A 13,826-nucleotide genomic window follows, 5' to 3' on the forward strand; every position below is an offset into this window, starting at 1 on the left:
GATGTCTCACGGCAGCTGTGGTGTTAATAATTTGTCTGTGTCTGTCAGTCACCTGGGATCTCTAATGGATTCGACACGGTGGTACCAAAGCGTGGTCCTGAGGGCGGTCACCCCGCGAGAGAGGCTGTGGGCGGCTGGGAGCGTGGAACCAAGTCGGGCGTTGTGCCGTCGCCATGCTGCCCCCCGCCCCCTTCCTCCTGCTGTTCTCACACTCTTTCTTTCCCCTCGCTCTCACACACTGTCCCTCCCTGTTCCCAGCTTTCTGCCTCCTGCTGTTTCTCTGTCTTGTCCAAAGGGGTTAGTTCTCAGTCTCGCTCACTGGAAATGCTGCCAGTGAATGTTTCTGTGTGCTGCCTGCCAGGTCCCTGGGGAAAAGGCCTGGAAATGCAGTGCGGGAGGAGCAGTGGGAGCAAGGGAAAACCATTGTTTCTCACTGCTCGCCTGCTGCATTTTCTAATGGGGAAAACACTCTCTGTGAGGTACTGAGTTTTATGCCACTGCTGAAGTTGCCCCCTCTTCCTTGCCCCAGAGTTTACCATCCCCTGGTGCAGAGGAGGAGAGGTTGCAGCAATGCTACGAAAAAGCTGAGACATGTTTTTAGTTTGCCTCCTGCTTATCTCTGCTGTTTGGACAGAGAGGTTTAAAAAGCTGGATTTTCTGTCCCTGCAGAGTAAACACACAGAACCCAGCAGCACAAACTATTTCTGGCTTATCAGTGGAGGAATGCAGCAGCTGAAGCTTAGCGCGAGTGGGCCGTCAGGAAGGCCCTGAAGGGGCCCCCTCCCCACTCCGTGCTATTAGAAGTGTGAGAGCCCAGCAGGACTCAGAGGGGAGAGTTGGAGAAAAAGGCAGAAAAGGGAAAGAAAGAGGAAGAGAGAGAGTGAGAGAGGCTGAGCAGACCCTGATGGCTACAGACGAAGTTACAGGAGGGGCTCGCAAAGCTACGAAAAGCAAACTTTTTGAGTTTCTGGTCCATGGGGTGGTGAGTCGGGAAAGTTAGTGAGCTGGCTGGCTCTGAATAGAGGGATGAGTGGAAACTGGAGGCTCTGTGCTGGGCTGGATTGGCTCCTGCAGTGTGCTCCTGGCGTACTGGTAACTGCCTTGCCAGGAGAGCACCGGGGTCGGTAAAGCCCCCAGGATATGCACTGATTCATTGATAATATAGGCTTGTGTCTGGGGGGATGTGTGCTGTGATTTTTTTGCTTTGCTTCTACATGAATGGTGAATAGCGTGCTTTTGAGCCTGATCATGGTGCAGAATCTGCACTGGATCTGACCCAAATGGGCTTGTAGGACACTTTGTTCTGTAATCAAACTTGTGTTTTGAAAAACAATTCTGATGAAAGACTGATGAAGCCTTGTGGTGGTGCCTCTGGTTCTTGTCTCCAGTCTTGGCTCTTATGTATCCTCTGGCTACTTAACAGGTGACTTTCAGGGGCTTGAAGAGATTAGCTCTGCAGATCTGTAACAGTCTGTGGGAACTCACCCATGAGAGAATTTCAGGGTGCCATGCTTAATTAAAGCAATCCTTCAGGTCTTTAAAAATTTTCCAGCTTTTGTTTAAGAATCAGGTCTTCGATCTCCATTTAAGGGGAAATGCTAACCCTGCTTTGCTGCCATTGGAAACGATGTTCTTTAAATGACTCTCTGATTGAGAGCAGTCAGCATTTATAACATTTGGATTTCTTGTATTGATACACATTTAACAAAAATAAGACTCTTAAAGACCCCCAAGGAATGCAGATATTGTTTGGATACTGATAGTCCTGAATGTTTTCTCTCTCGAGGATTCTGGCACCTCCTGTGACACCTTTTTGAAGCCATCAGGTGGGGACTCTTGTGCAAAGATCACAGAAATCTGTGGAGCTCACGGCAGGCTCCTCTAAGCTGTCTCCATAAATTTGTCCAGATGTGTAAGATCTAGCATGTGTCCTGCAGATCCTGGATATGATGGGACTTGCAAGGCTAAGGACTTTTAGGAGGCATTCTGCGTTTGTGAGTAGCAGTGAACAGGTGATGTGGTGCCAGTGTACAGGAGCAGTCTGGTGTGGGGTTGGCAGATGTGCAGGGATGACTGAAGGTGTGCAGGTCTGTAGCAGTGGTTTTGTTGTGGACGTGTGGGTTCATTAAGGTAGTCTGGCTCAGGATGGCTATAGCTGCGCAGAACCATAGGCAAGTTGGGAGGGGTGAGCATATGGGATGCTTTTGCCTTTCTGTTGGCATTTGCAGTGGTCTTCCTTTAGTATCCAGAAGAGTGGCAAAATATGTTATGTGTGGTTGCTGCTTCCCATCTCGACGGCCTTCATGTCAAAGCAGCATGCTAGCCTCTTAAGCATGGGAATTTTTAACTTACAGCAGAATGAATGTAGCAGAACTCAGTTCCATTACTTATTTGGATGCTAGGAGAGTCTGCCTTTTCTGCCCTGGGAGTTTTGCCACTAGTGGCATCTTGAATATCTATGTTTGCCTGGAGTATCTGTGTTTGCCTGGAATATCTGCATTTGTTTGTCATCTTCCCGCTACTTGTTAGTGAGGCTGGGGCTTCTCCTCTGTTATTATGTTGCCTGTACACCTGACGTATGACCCTGTCCTTTCCTCCATGATCTCCTTTAGTTCTGCTTTTGCTTCCTTGTTTGTTTCTTCCTTTAGATTCTTCCTCATCTCAGGTTCATTTTGATCAAAACACAGGTTAGGGTAGTCAGTCTTCCATTACTCAAAAAAAAAAAAAAAGTTATAACTTCATTTTATCTCTTCAGGTCCTGTATCCTACCAAATAAGAGAAAGTGCCATCACAGCCATTACCCTGAGTTTACATATTGCTGGCTATTGAGTTTTATTACCAACCACAAGTGTGTCAGCATCTGAATTAATTCCTTGAAAAATCAAGTTACATAGCAAACTTTACTGGAATTCCTTGGAGTCAGATTCTGCTCCAATATTAGGGAAAAATCTCCTCTTCAAATTACTTATTTTTTATTTTATCTATGATAACATTATTTGTTTTCGTTATTGCAGCCTTCTTCTCCCCCCCGCCAAAAAAAAATGGGGAGAGGTAAATAGAGGTAGAATGTTGTGAGAAAATGTTTTGCTATGTGAACACTTAAAGGGACAGGATAATTTTGCATTATTTCCTAAGGGCGGTTAGCTTTTGGATTCACTTGATCTTTCTGGAAACATATGTTGCTTTGCTAAGGTCACTTTGCCCTTTGCTCTTGTGCACCTGATCCTGCCTTTGTTCTTTTCCATATTGCCAGCTTAGAAGATGTCATCTTCCTTGTATGTCCCAGTCAAATAGGATACCTCTGAAAGGTGAAATCTCTTAATGGTTAAAAATCTCAAGTCCAATACTTCATTCTCATCCTGCTTGAGTTCTTGATAGTTTGTTACACCTCTGGTTAGCAGTTCTTTTAAAAAGGTTAAATTTCTTTCAGTTATTTATTTTTACAATTCTTTTACTACTGTTCTGTTTCATCAGGATCTTCCACATTGCTTTCGTGGGACGAGAGAATTTTTTTTTCCCCAAAGGCTTCATCCTTTACTGTGTCCTTTTTTTTATTCCTCTCTGCTCTATTTATAGCACTTTTATGAATAAATATGGCTTTAATCACCACATTTATGTTGATTTATCTCTTTATTGATGCATTTTGTACTGTCCAGTAGTACATTTCAGGCTGTCTTTATGACATCTCCGTCTGGGTGTCCAGCTGTTGCCTTAAATTTTCCTTAAGTCTTCCTGCAGGCCATTCCTTTTCTCAGTTTCTTTTATCCTGTAGACCCCATCATAGGCCTCCCTGCTGGCTGGATCCCTTCCATGGATGTTACCTTTATCTCCCCTCCTTTTTTTTTTTAATCTTTCTTTTTTTTTCCTTTTTCTTACTCAAACAGGTATCTTCCCATATAGCCTTGAGAAGGTCCATGGTGCAGATCTTGTCAAAGCTCTTGTCCAGGCATCTGTCCTCTTGTGACTCAATTGCAGCAATCTTCTTTTTGGTGCCTGTTGGTACTGTCGACCTTGCCTGTCATCTTCACACAAGAAGCTGCTGAGAGGTTCGTTTTCTTGTCCTGTTGTTCTGACCTTTTTAATCTGCTTCTGTGTCCTTTTTCTGTTCCCACTCTATCTTCCTTCCAAAACCAATCTTCTTGCCTTTTATACACAAGATACACCTATAAAGGTCTATGTCTCTTTCTTAACTATCAAGTCATATCTGTATTTACAATATACTTGCTGTCAGTTCAAATCACCTTCTTTTTCCCATAGTGATCTTGTTCTTTGTCCTCTGTGCTGTGCTTAGGAAGCTCTTCCTGTTAATATAAGTCCTTATCCATATTTATTTTCTGCTAATATGTGTTTTTTCATAGTTCCTTCTAATCTCTATAGTTTAATACTAGTTACACATCAAGACTGCTAATTTATACAAACCTATGTATCACTTATGTGACTCCTTATCGTCAGTCGTCTTTTTGTCTGGTTATCTACCTCTCAAATTCGGTCATAGAATTTTATGGTAAGTACAGAAAATGTGTTACATGAAATGGTAATTTGTACAGTGAAAGAAGGGTCTCAAAGCATGCCGTCATGTAAACAAATATTTAATATAGTGATAAATAACTCGTTGCCAATGTTAAATCAGACAAAAAGACAGGTCTGGTGCCCCAAATATGTGTATGGAGTGTCTAATAGATTTATCACGGATTTGGAAAAGGGGATGAGCAATGAATTTCATAAACAAGTTTTGTATCTCCTCATACATTGCTGGGTTTTAAATGAACTGTAACCATTCAGGAGGAAGGCCTGCATGTCACTGTGAACTGCCTGGTGTGTAGCAGCAGCCATTGCTACTAAGAAAGCAAGTAAACTGTTAGCCTGATTAAGAAATGGGGCAGAGAATAATACAGAAGCAATTGTAAATCTGTGGCATATAGTTACAAGAATATTTTTCTGATTTTGGTCACCTGCATGACTAAAAAGCAAAAAGAGGGGTAACTCAGAGGGCAGTAGTAGTCAGAGCCCTGTGAAGACTTCATCAGTAAGGGATTGGGATTTTTTTTTTTTCCTATTTATAATATTTAAGGATGGAGACTCATTTGGCAAGTTGTAAAATATCTGTCACTGGAGGTGCTTAGGCACTGGTTAAAGAAGTAAACATCTATCAAAGATGATGGAGATACCGGTGATACTTCTTTGAGACAATGAAGGACTGGATGACCTCAAGGACTCATATTTCAGTATATTATAAGCATTATATTTGTTTAATTAGAATGGGAAAAACTAAAGATATTATCCCCAAATTGAATGGTGATCTGTTTTAAGTGGATAAAAGCAACTGTTTCTTCCAGTCAGTCATCAGTTTGTGTAGATCACTACTAGAAGTAGCAAGGCCAGGAGAATATTAAGTTTGAAAAAAGTAGAATCATAGAATAGTTTAAGTTGGAAGGGACCTTCCAAGGCCATCTAGCCCAACCCCCCAGCAATGAGCAGGGACATCTTCAACTAATTAAATACTGTAAAATAAATACTGTAGGAATATGAAAACAGTCACACTGGCTCATTTAGCCCGGTATCCTCAATTGTGGGGAGCAGCAGGAGACTGCATGGAAGTACAGGAACAAGGGAAAAATTGAGTGATGCTTCATCCAAATACTCTGCGCTTTGTAGCTCTGGAGCTTTCTGACCCAAAGCTGCCCTCTATGTGTAGGACCTCTATATGGGTTTTATTTAGGTAGGTTAGTCAGCTGATGTCTTCCTGAACCCATATAAACTTTTAGCATTCACAGCATTTTGTGTCAGGAATTTTTGGAGCTTATCTTACATACGGAAGTACCTGATCCTGCCAACTGCTGGCTGTTGTCTAATTCTTGTAAGAAAAGAGACACTGAGCTCTTGTTCAGCCTCCTCTCTCTCCATGCTATTCTCCAATTCCTCATCCACCCAACAGTCCACCCATCAAATCCGTATCTCTCCAATTTAGAGAGAAGGATGTTGTGGGGCACCATGTCAAAGGCCTTACAGAAGCCAGATAGACAACATCAGTAGCTCTTCCCTTGTCCACTGATGTGGTCACTCCATCCTAGAAGGCCACTAGGTTGGTCAGGCAGGACTTGCCCTTGGTGAAGCCATGCTGGCTATCTCCAGTCACCTCCCTGCCCTCCATGTGCCTTAGCATAGCTTCTAGGAGGATCTGCTCCATGATCTTCCCAGGCACAGAGGTGAGGCTGACGGGTCGCTAGTTCCCAGGGTCCTCCTTGCTACCCATTTTGAAAAGGTGTGCAATGTTTCCCTTTTTCCAGTCTCCAGGGTCTTCCCCTGACTGCCAGGACTTTTCAAATATCGTGGAGAGTGGCTTGGCAACTACATCAGCCAATTCCCTCAGGACTCTGGGATGCATCTTATCAGGTCCCATAGACTTGTGCATGTTCAGGTTCCTCAGGTGGTCTCAAACCCTATCTCCTCCTACATTGGGAGGGACTTTGCTCCTTCAGCCGCTGTCTTGCAGCCCATTCGCTTGAGAGGTGTGGGAAGAGACACTGCCAGTGAAGACTGAGGCAAAGAAGTTGTTGAGCGCTTCAGCCTTCTCCTCATCCGTTGTTACCAGTCTGCCAGTCTTGCTCATCAGGGGGGTACACTTTCTTTGACCTTCCTTTTCTGGCTGACATACCTGTAGAAGCCCTTCTTATTTTCAGCTCCAGCCACACCTTGACCCTCCTGACCGCATCCCTACGCAGCTGGGCAGCATCCCTATACTCATCCCAGGATACCTGTCCCTGCTTCCACTGCCTGTGCATTTCTTTCTTGCCCTTAAGTTTGACGAGGAGGTCTCAGCTCAGCCATGCTGGCCTTTTGCCTTCCTTTCCCAATTTCTTACACCTGGGGATCGAGAGCTCTCGTGCTCTATGTAAAGCATCCATAAAGATCTGCCAGCTCTGTTCTGCTCCCTTGTTCCCGAGGGCAGTTTCCCAAGGCGTCCCATTGACTAACTCCTTGAAGAGCTGGAAGTTTGCTTTCCTAAAAGTCAGGGTCCTGACTTTACTCTCTGCCTACCCCATATCCCTCAGGACTATGAACTGCACCAGAGCATGATGATCACTGCAGCCCAGGCTGCCTCCAGTCTTGACATTACCAATTAGCTCACATGCGTTGGTGACCAATAAGTCCAGTATGGCATCCTCTCTGGTAGGACTGTCTTATCACCTGGCACAGGTAGTTATCCTCCATGCACTCCAGGACTGCCCTGGATTGCCTACCGCTCGCCATGCTACTTTTCCAGCAGATGTTGGGGTGGTTGAAGTCCCACAGCAAGATGAGAGCCTGCCAGTGCGATGCCTCCTGTAGCTGGAGTAGGAAGGCTGCTTCATCAATAGGCTCCCCTTGGTTGGGCAGCCTGTAGTAGACACCAACCACAAGGTTCCCTTTGTTGCCTCGGTCTCTGATTCTTACCCATAAGCTTTCAACCTGCTCATGGCTATTCATCAGAGACAGCTCTTCACGCTCTATCCATTTCTTGACGTAGAGGGCAATGCCTCCACCTTTCCTTCCTAGCCTTTCCCTTCTGAACAGCCTGTAGCCATCGATAGCCACACTCCAGTCATGGGATTCGTGTCACCAAGTTTCTGTAATGACAACCAGGTCATAGCTTTCTAGCAGCATGGTGGCTTCCAACTCCTTCTGTTTGTTGCCCATGCTGTGTGCATTGGTGTAGAGGCACTTCAGCTGGGCTGTTGGTCATGTCACCCTCTTAGAGGAATACCCCTTAGCTCCTTTGAGGTCTTTCTCTGGTGCAACAGACTGAGGGGCCTCGCTAGCACCCCATCCTTCTAACCTTGGCATGTCATCCTACAGCTTGTCATGGGTGAGCCTGATATTATCCCCTTCCCCTTTCATGTATAGTTTAAAGCCCTGTCAATAAGCACCACTAGCTTGCGAGCAAAGACCCGCTTCCCCCTTTGAGAAAGGTTAATCCCATCTCATGTCAGCCGGCCAGGTGCCTTGTAGGCCATGCCGTTATCAAAAAACCTGAAATTGTGGTGGTGAATTATAACTTTGCTAATTAAAAAATCCCACTAATTTTTATATTATCATGGATATAAATACTATCTTGCCAGAGCATGAATCAGCTAACACAAGAAAGGCTAGAAAGGAGCCTCATGAACTGTAATTTTTGGACAGTGTGTTCCACTTCCCTAATACAGGGCTCTCTGTGCAGTTCTCTGTGCTAGGACGTTGTCAGGGAACAGGTCCTGGAATGGATTCACTGGTTTGCTGCATATGTATTCCCTGTTTTGTTAGACAAGGAGATGTTTCGGGTGGGTGTAGGGCAGCCTGGAGAGATCAAGGGACCTTACCGCAGTGAAGAAATTTGGGAAGGTACTTGCAGAAGACTGGTAGAGTGAGAACATTGTACAGCATTCAACTGCTTAAGTAAGCTGCCAGTAGAAACTGAAGGTTTGTCCTTTCCTAGCCCTGTACTAATTGCAGGCTAATGAATACGTAAACGTTCACACATAATTAAGAAAAGAAAATCATATTAATTCTAGCTAGGGCTTTAATAGAGATCAGTGTGATTTTATGCAATATGGACTTGTTAAGAAAATTTGAGTTGCTCATTGAGAAAACTTGGATTTGCTGATGAATATAGGTGCACAGGTAATTGGTCTGTGATGTTTGAATTGCTCTTCTGTTTTTTAAAAAGTAAATACTGTCGGAATATGAAAACAGTCACACTGGCTCATTTAGCCCAGTGTTCCCAGTTGTGGGGAGCAGCAGGAGACTGCATGGAAGTACAGGAACAAGGGAAAAATTGAGTGATGCTTCATCCAAATACTCTGCGCTTTGTAGCTCTGGAGCTTTCTGACCCAAAGCTGCCCTCTATGTGTAGGACCTCTATATGGGTTTTATTTAGGTAGGTTAGTCAGCTGATGTCTTCCTGAACCCATATAAACTTTTAGCATTCACAGCATTTTGTGTCAGGAATTTTTGGAGCTTATCTTACATACGGAAGTACCTGATCCTGCCAACTGCTGGCTGTTGTCTAATTCTTGTAAGAAAAGAGACACTGAGCTCTTGTTCAGCCTCCTCTCTCTCCATGCTAGTCGTGATGTTGCAGAGCTCTGTTGTTACCTCTCTCCTCTCAAAGCCATCCTTTTTACAGAGTTGAGAGGCACGTTCTGGTAGTTCTTCACACAAAATCCATTCCACACATTATATCACAGTAGTGGATGTGATGAGATCTATCAAAACGAGCAAGCTGCTGGAACTCAAAGATGGTATATAGGGTTTGCTAGTTTCAATTCCAGAGGGTTTTTTTTGCCTTGGTTGCATCCAAGTGCATCATTTGAAGTTTGGTGCCTGATTACTCTGAGCTGTGAATGAACATGCATGAAATAGAAGGATAGTCAGTGCACTTTGTCTCAAGTTACACTTCTGTAAATGTGATGTTTTCTAAGGTAAAGATTTTTGGATTGTTGTGAACATTATTTAAAAATGGGTGGAACCTGGAACATTTGGACCTTGATTCTAGGATGTGAAAGCCTTTGGGAAATGGAGGAAGGTAAATATGGCAGACAAGCCAGAATCAAGGAATAGAATCATAGAATAGTTTAGGTTGGAAGGGACCTTTCAAGGCCATCTAGTCCAACCCCCCTGCCATAAGCAGGAACATCTTCAACTAGAGCAGGTTGCTCAGAGCCCTGTCCAACCTGACCTGGGATGTTTCCAGGGATGGGGCATCTACCACCTCTCTGGGCAACTTGGGCCAGGGTTTCCCCACCCTCATGGTGAAACATTTCTTCCTTCGATCTAGTCTAAATCTCCCCTCTTTTAGTTTAAAACCATTACCCCTTGTCCTGTTGCTACAGGCCCTTCTAAAAAGTCTGTCCCCGTCTTTCTTCTAAGACCCCTTCAAGTCTTGGCAGGCTGCAGTAAGGTCTCCCCAGAGCCTTCTCTTCTCCAGGCTGAACACCCCCAACTCTCTTCGCCTGTCCTCACAGGAGAGGGGTTCCCGCTCTCTGAGCATTTCTGTGGCTGCCTCTGTCCCCGCTCCAACAGGTCCATATCTCTCCTGTGCTGAGGGCTCCAGAGCTGGATGCAGCACTGCAGGGAGGTCTTCCCAGAGCGGAGCAGAGGGGCAGAATCCCCTCCCTCGCCCTGCTGGCCACGCTGCTTTGGATACAGCCCAGGAGATGGTTGGCCTTCTGGGCTGTGAGCGCACATTGCTGGCTCATGTCCAGCTTTTCATCCCCCAGTACCCTCAAGTCCTTCTCCATGGGGCTGCTCTCCATCCCTTCATCCCCCAGCCTGTACTGATACCGGGGATTGGCCCAACCCAGGTGCAGGACCCTGCACTTGGCCTTGTTGAACCTCATGAGGTTCACCCGGGCCCATTCCTTGAGCTTGTCCACATCCTTCTGGATGGCATCCCATCCCTTAGGTGTGTCAACCTCACCACTCAGCTTGGTGTTGTCTGCAAACTTGCTGAGGGTGCCCTCGATCCCACTGTCTATGTCATTGCTGAAGATATTAAACAGTACTAGTCCCAATATGGACCCCTGAGGGACATTGCTTGTCACCGATCTTCATCTGGACATTGAGCCATTGACCACTACCCGCTGGATGCAACCATCCAGCCAATTCCTCATCGACCCAACAGTCCACCCATCAAATCCATATCTCTCCAATTTAGAGAGAAGGATGTTGTGGGGCACCGTGTCAAAGGCTTTACAGAAGTCCAGATAGACAACATCAGTAGCTCTTCCCTTGTCCACTGATGTGGTCACTCCATCCTAGAAGGCCACTAGGTTGGTCAGGCAGGACTTGCCCTTGGTGAAGCCATGCTGGCTATCTCCAGTCACCTCCCTGCCCTCCATGTGCCTTAGCATAGCTTCTAGGAGGATCTACTCCATGATCTTCCCAGGCGCAGAGGTGAGGCTGACGGGTTCCCAGGGTCCTTCTTGCTACCCTTTTTAAAAATGGGTGCAATAAGAATTGCAATACTGATGTTTCTGCTTGCTAAATCTCTTAAAATATTCATAGACATTAAAAAAAAGAACTCCTATGAGGTAACATCTGTAGTTAGAGAAGAGGAGAGAAACTGCAACCTTTTTACTTGTACTTCTAAGAGTCCATTTTGAAATGGCACATTCAGTTGGGAAACCATTTGTGCAGTCAGAAACCTGTTGCCCTCAGAATATATCAGTCTAGTCTAAATTTCTTAACTGTTCCAGGTACTTCTAGTGACCCATTCTTACCTCCAGACAGCATCTAGCATCTCCTCTTGCTTATGTTTTATGCGTTATAGAAAGTAGTAGCTACTGTAATGCCTTGACACAATATGTTGTCTAGCCAAGGTAGCCTCTATTTTAGTTAAAAAAATATGCTGTTTGTGTACTTGGTAATTGTTGTTCTCAAAATCTCTCAATTTCTCTGTTAACAAGAAGCCCAGTCTGTTCACTGCATGTCATCAGAGTCCTGTTGTATGGTGCTGAGATGGATAGAGTCTGCGTCTTTCAGAATAGCAAATTGCTGTAGGTGCAGCTCAATACTATGTTGCATTGCAGTGACTTCTCACTCTCTGTTCAGTCCCTTTCTAAGGCTCTTGTAGGTGTTTTTGCTTTTCTTTTCTTGACACTTTCTTTTACTTTTATGTAACAGTTTTCTAGGTTATTTTCCTCTATCTGGTATGAACAGGCAGGAACCCTCATTTTTTCTGCTTCAGCGTTTTGGCTACTATGATATTGTGTCACTTGAGAAAAGACTCAGCAGTAGAAATGTGTAGAAAAACATCACTCCAATGTTGCCCCATTTCTGCCATCAGACAGGAGTAGTTCACCTGAAGAATGACAAAGAAGAGGAAAGAGGCAGTTCTGTGATGTAACAGGGAGGTTCAGGCAGGGAAGAAAGTAGAAAAGCCAAATGTGTGGCCTGGGAAACTGGGCAGTGGAAGGTAGTGATGGGGACTTGGCAACAGTTGTTGGGGAGGTGGTATGCATGCTGCACTGACACTGTGAAGCCAGGGCAGTGATGGACTGTGTACAGGAATGCAGGCAACTGGCAGAATTCTTAGGGACCAGTATGCATGCATGAGATATTGGCTGTGTGCCTTTCTCTGTGTGCCATACTGCTTGGCCTTGCCTAGCTGCTCTGCAGGCAGCTCAGCTCTACTCTTTGCTTCATGTTCTCAGAGCTGTGGGAGTGGTCTCTTCAGCTGGGGACATACTGTGGTCTTCCTCATTTCCTATGGCCCACAGTGGTTTTGCTCTCTGTCCAGTAAAGTGTTTGAAGTAGTGCAGAGTAATACCTGTATATGGAATCAATGGAGAAAAAAAGGGAGTAGGTCTGTGGGTAAGAACAGAGTTGGGTTGGGTAGAGAGGTCTAGGGTTGATGACTTTCCAGGAAGGAGGATGTGTCAGTGCTGTTTTGCAGTGCAGCCTTCACCATGGATGATAGGACAGATTCCATCCCTCTGAGAAAGCGGGGAGAGACAGGTCCTAACCCGTAGACAGGTGCATCGCCAAGATCTCTTTCAAAAGACTTAATGGTATCGTAACACGCTTTAGTATCGAGACTTTTCTCTTTTTATGTCAATATTGTAAAAAATTCAATGTATTGTCTGTCACTGTCTTGTCTTGCATGTGTTTGAGAGCAAAATAAGCTTTTAGATAAGGTAAGGTACTGCTTGTGTGTTCTATAAAAGTTTAGAGAGAGAAAGCATTTCTATCTTTTGGGGTTGTGGTGGGCGTGCAGCAGGGACATGGCAGTTGTGTAGTACGTAATATTTTATCTACGGGTGATACTGGAGACAGGAACTTGAGAAGGGAGGGGAAGCAACGAGGCGGGGCAAGGGGTGAGATTGAATATGCTTTTGCTAGAGCTCTCTCCTTTTTCTTAGTTTTGTCCTTTCTGTACGTTTCTCCATTTTGATGATTAACAAACAGAACTGAAGTAAGTTCAAAGATGTTGGACTGCTATCGAGAGTAGATTTGGCTTGCTGACCTTGTTCTCCAGACCTTAATGTGTCTTTATAGCAGCAGTCTGATCCCTGTGGCCAGGCAGTCTCCGGCAGGGGTAAACATGAGATGGCTGTGCTCAGGATCTTGTCCCTTCTGAACAGCTGTCAAATGTCCCCAGCTGACTGACAGGCAACAGCAGGCCCAACGGCCCACTCTATGCTGGAGGAAGGCCAGAGTGTACAGACTGACAGACAGCGGAGAGATCTTAATACAAACTCAAGTGAGAAGCATTTTCCGGGCCATTGGTTTCTGCTGACTCTGCCTGGGTCAGAGGGTGGGGGAACGCAGAGCTGCTCTGTTCCAGCCGTTTTCATAGCTCTGTGTTTATGGGAGAAGCTGTTTCCAGCTCTGCACAAAGCCTTGGTTTTGGCTGTTTGCTGCCTCCTGCTGCTTCTCTGCTCAGTGGACATACCCACAAGCAGTTTCCTCCAGGAATACTTGCTGAATTCACCTGCTTGGCTTCCCGCGCTGGTCTCTCGTCTTACCTCAGCCTTCCTTCTCTGTCCGTAGCAGTTCTAGCCATTGGTTCCTTGCTGATCATTCATTCTCCTTCTTTCTTTCTCCAGTTTCCTTCATGCATACAAGCACAAGGAATATCTAAGACTTGTGATGATCAGGGAGGGCATTGAGCTGGGGCTTTGGGGACCACAGTGGATTTGTGTGCTTAATTTGGAGATGCAGGTCCAAATTATATTTAGAATTATCTATTATTATAATATAATTCTATATTTAGAAATTATAAAAGGACGAGATAAAGATGAAATAAACTATTTTTAAAATTTTTATTTTATTTTATTTATTAACGGTGCAAAAACCATTTTCTT

At 45.0% G+C, this 13,826-nt stretch overlaps 1 protein-coding gene across 1 annotated transcript in view; it reads left to right on the plus strand.

Annotated features, from left to right (window-relative positions):
* Window positions 1-904: 904 nt before the first annotated feature.
* SMARCD3 (SWI/SNF related BAF chromatin remodeling complex subunit D3) overlaps window positions 905-13,826 on the plus strand; it is a gene marked incomplete at both ends in the record, with an annotated part of 72,738 nt that continues 59,816 nt past the window's right edge. The window contains one exon of the mRNA XM_082015398.1: window positions 905-982. Coding sequence (XP_081871524.1) covers window positions 905-982 — 78 coding nt within the window. The remainder of the gene's footprint in view (window positions 983-13,826) is intronic.

This window comes from Phaethon aethereus (genome assembly GCF_964289735.1).
Source record: "Phaethon aethereus genome assembly, chromosome: 2".
In the NCBI taxonomy this organism is placed as follows: Eukaryota; Metazoa; Chordata; class Aves; order Phaethontiformes; family Phaethontidae; genus Phaethon; species Phaethon aethereus.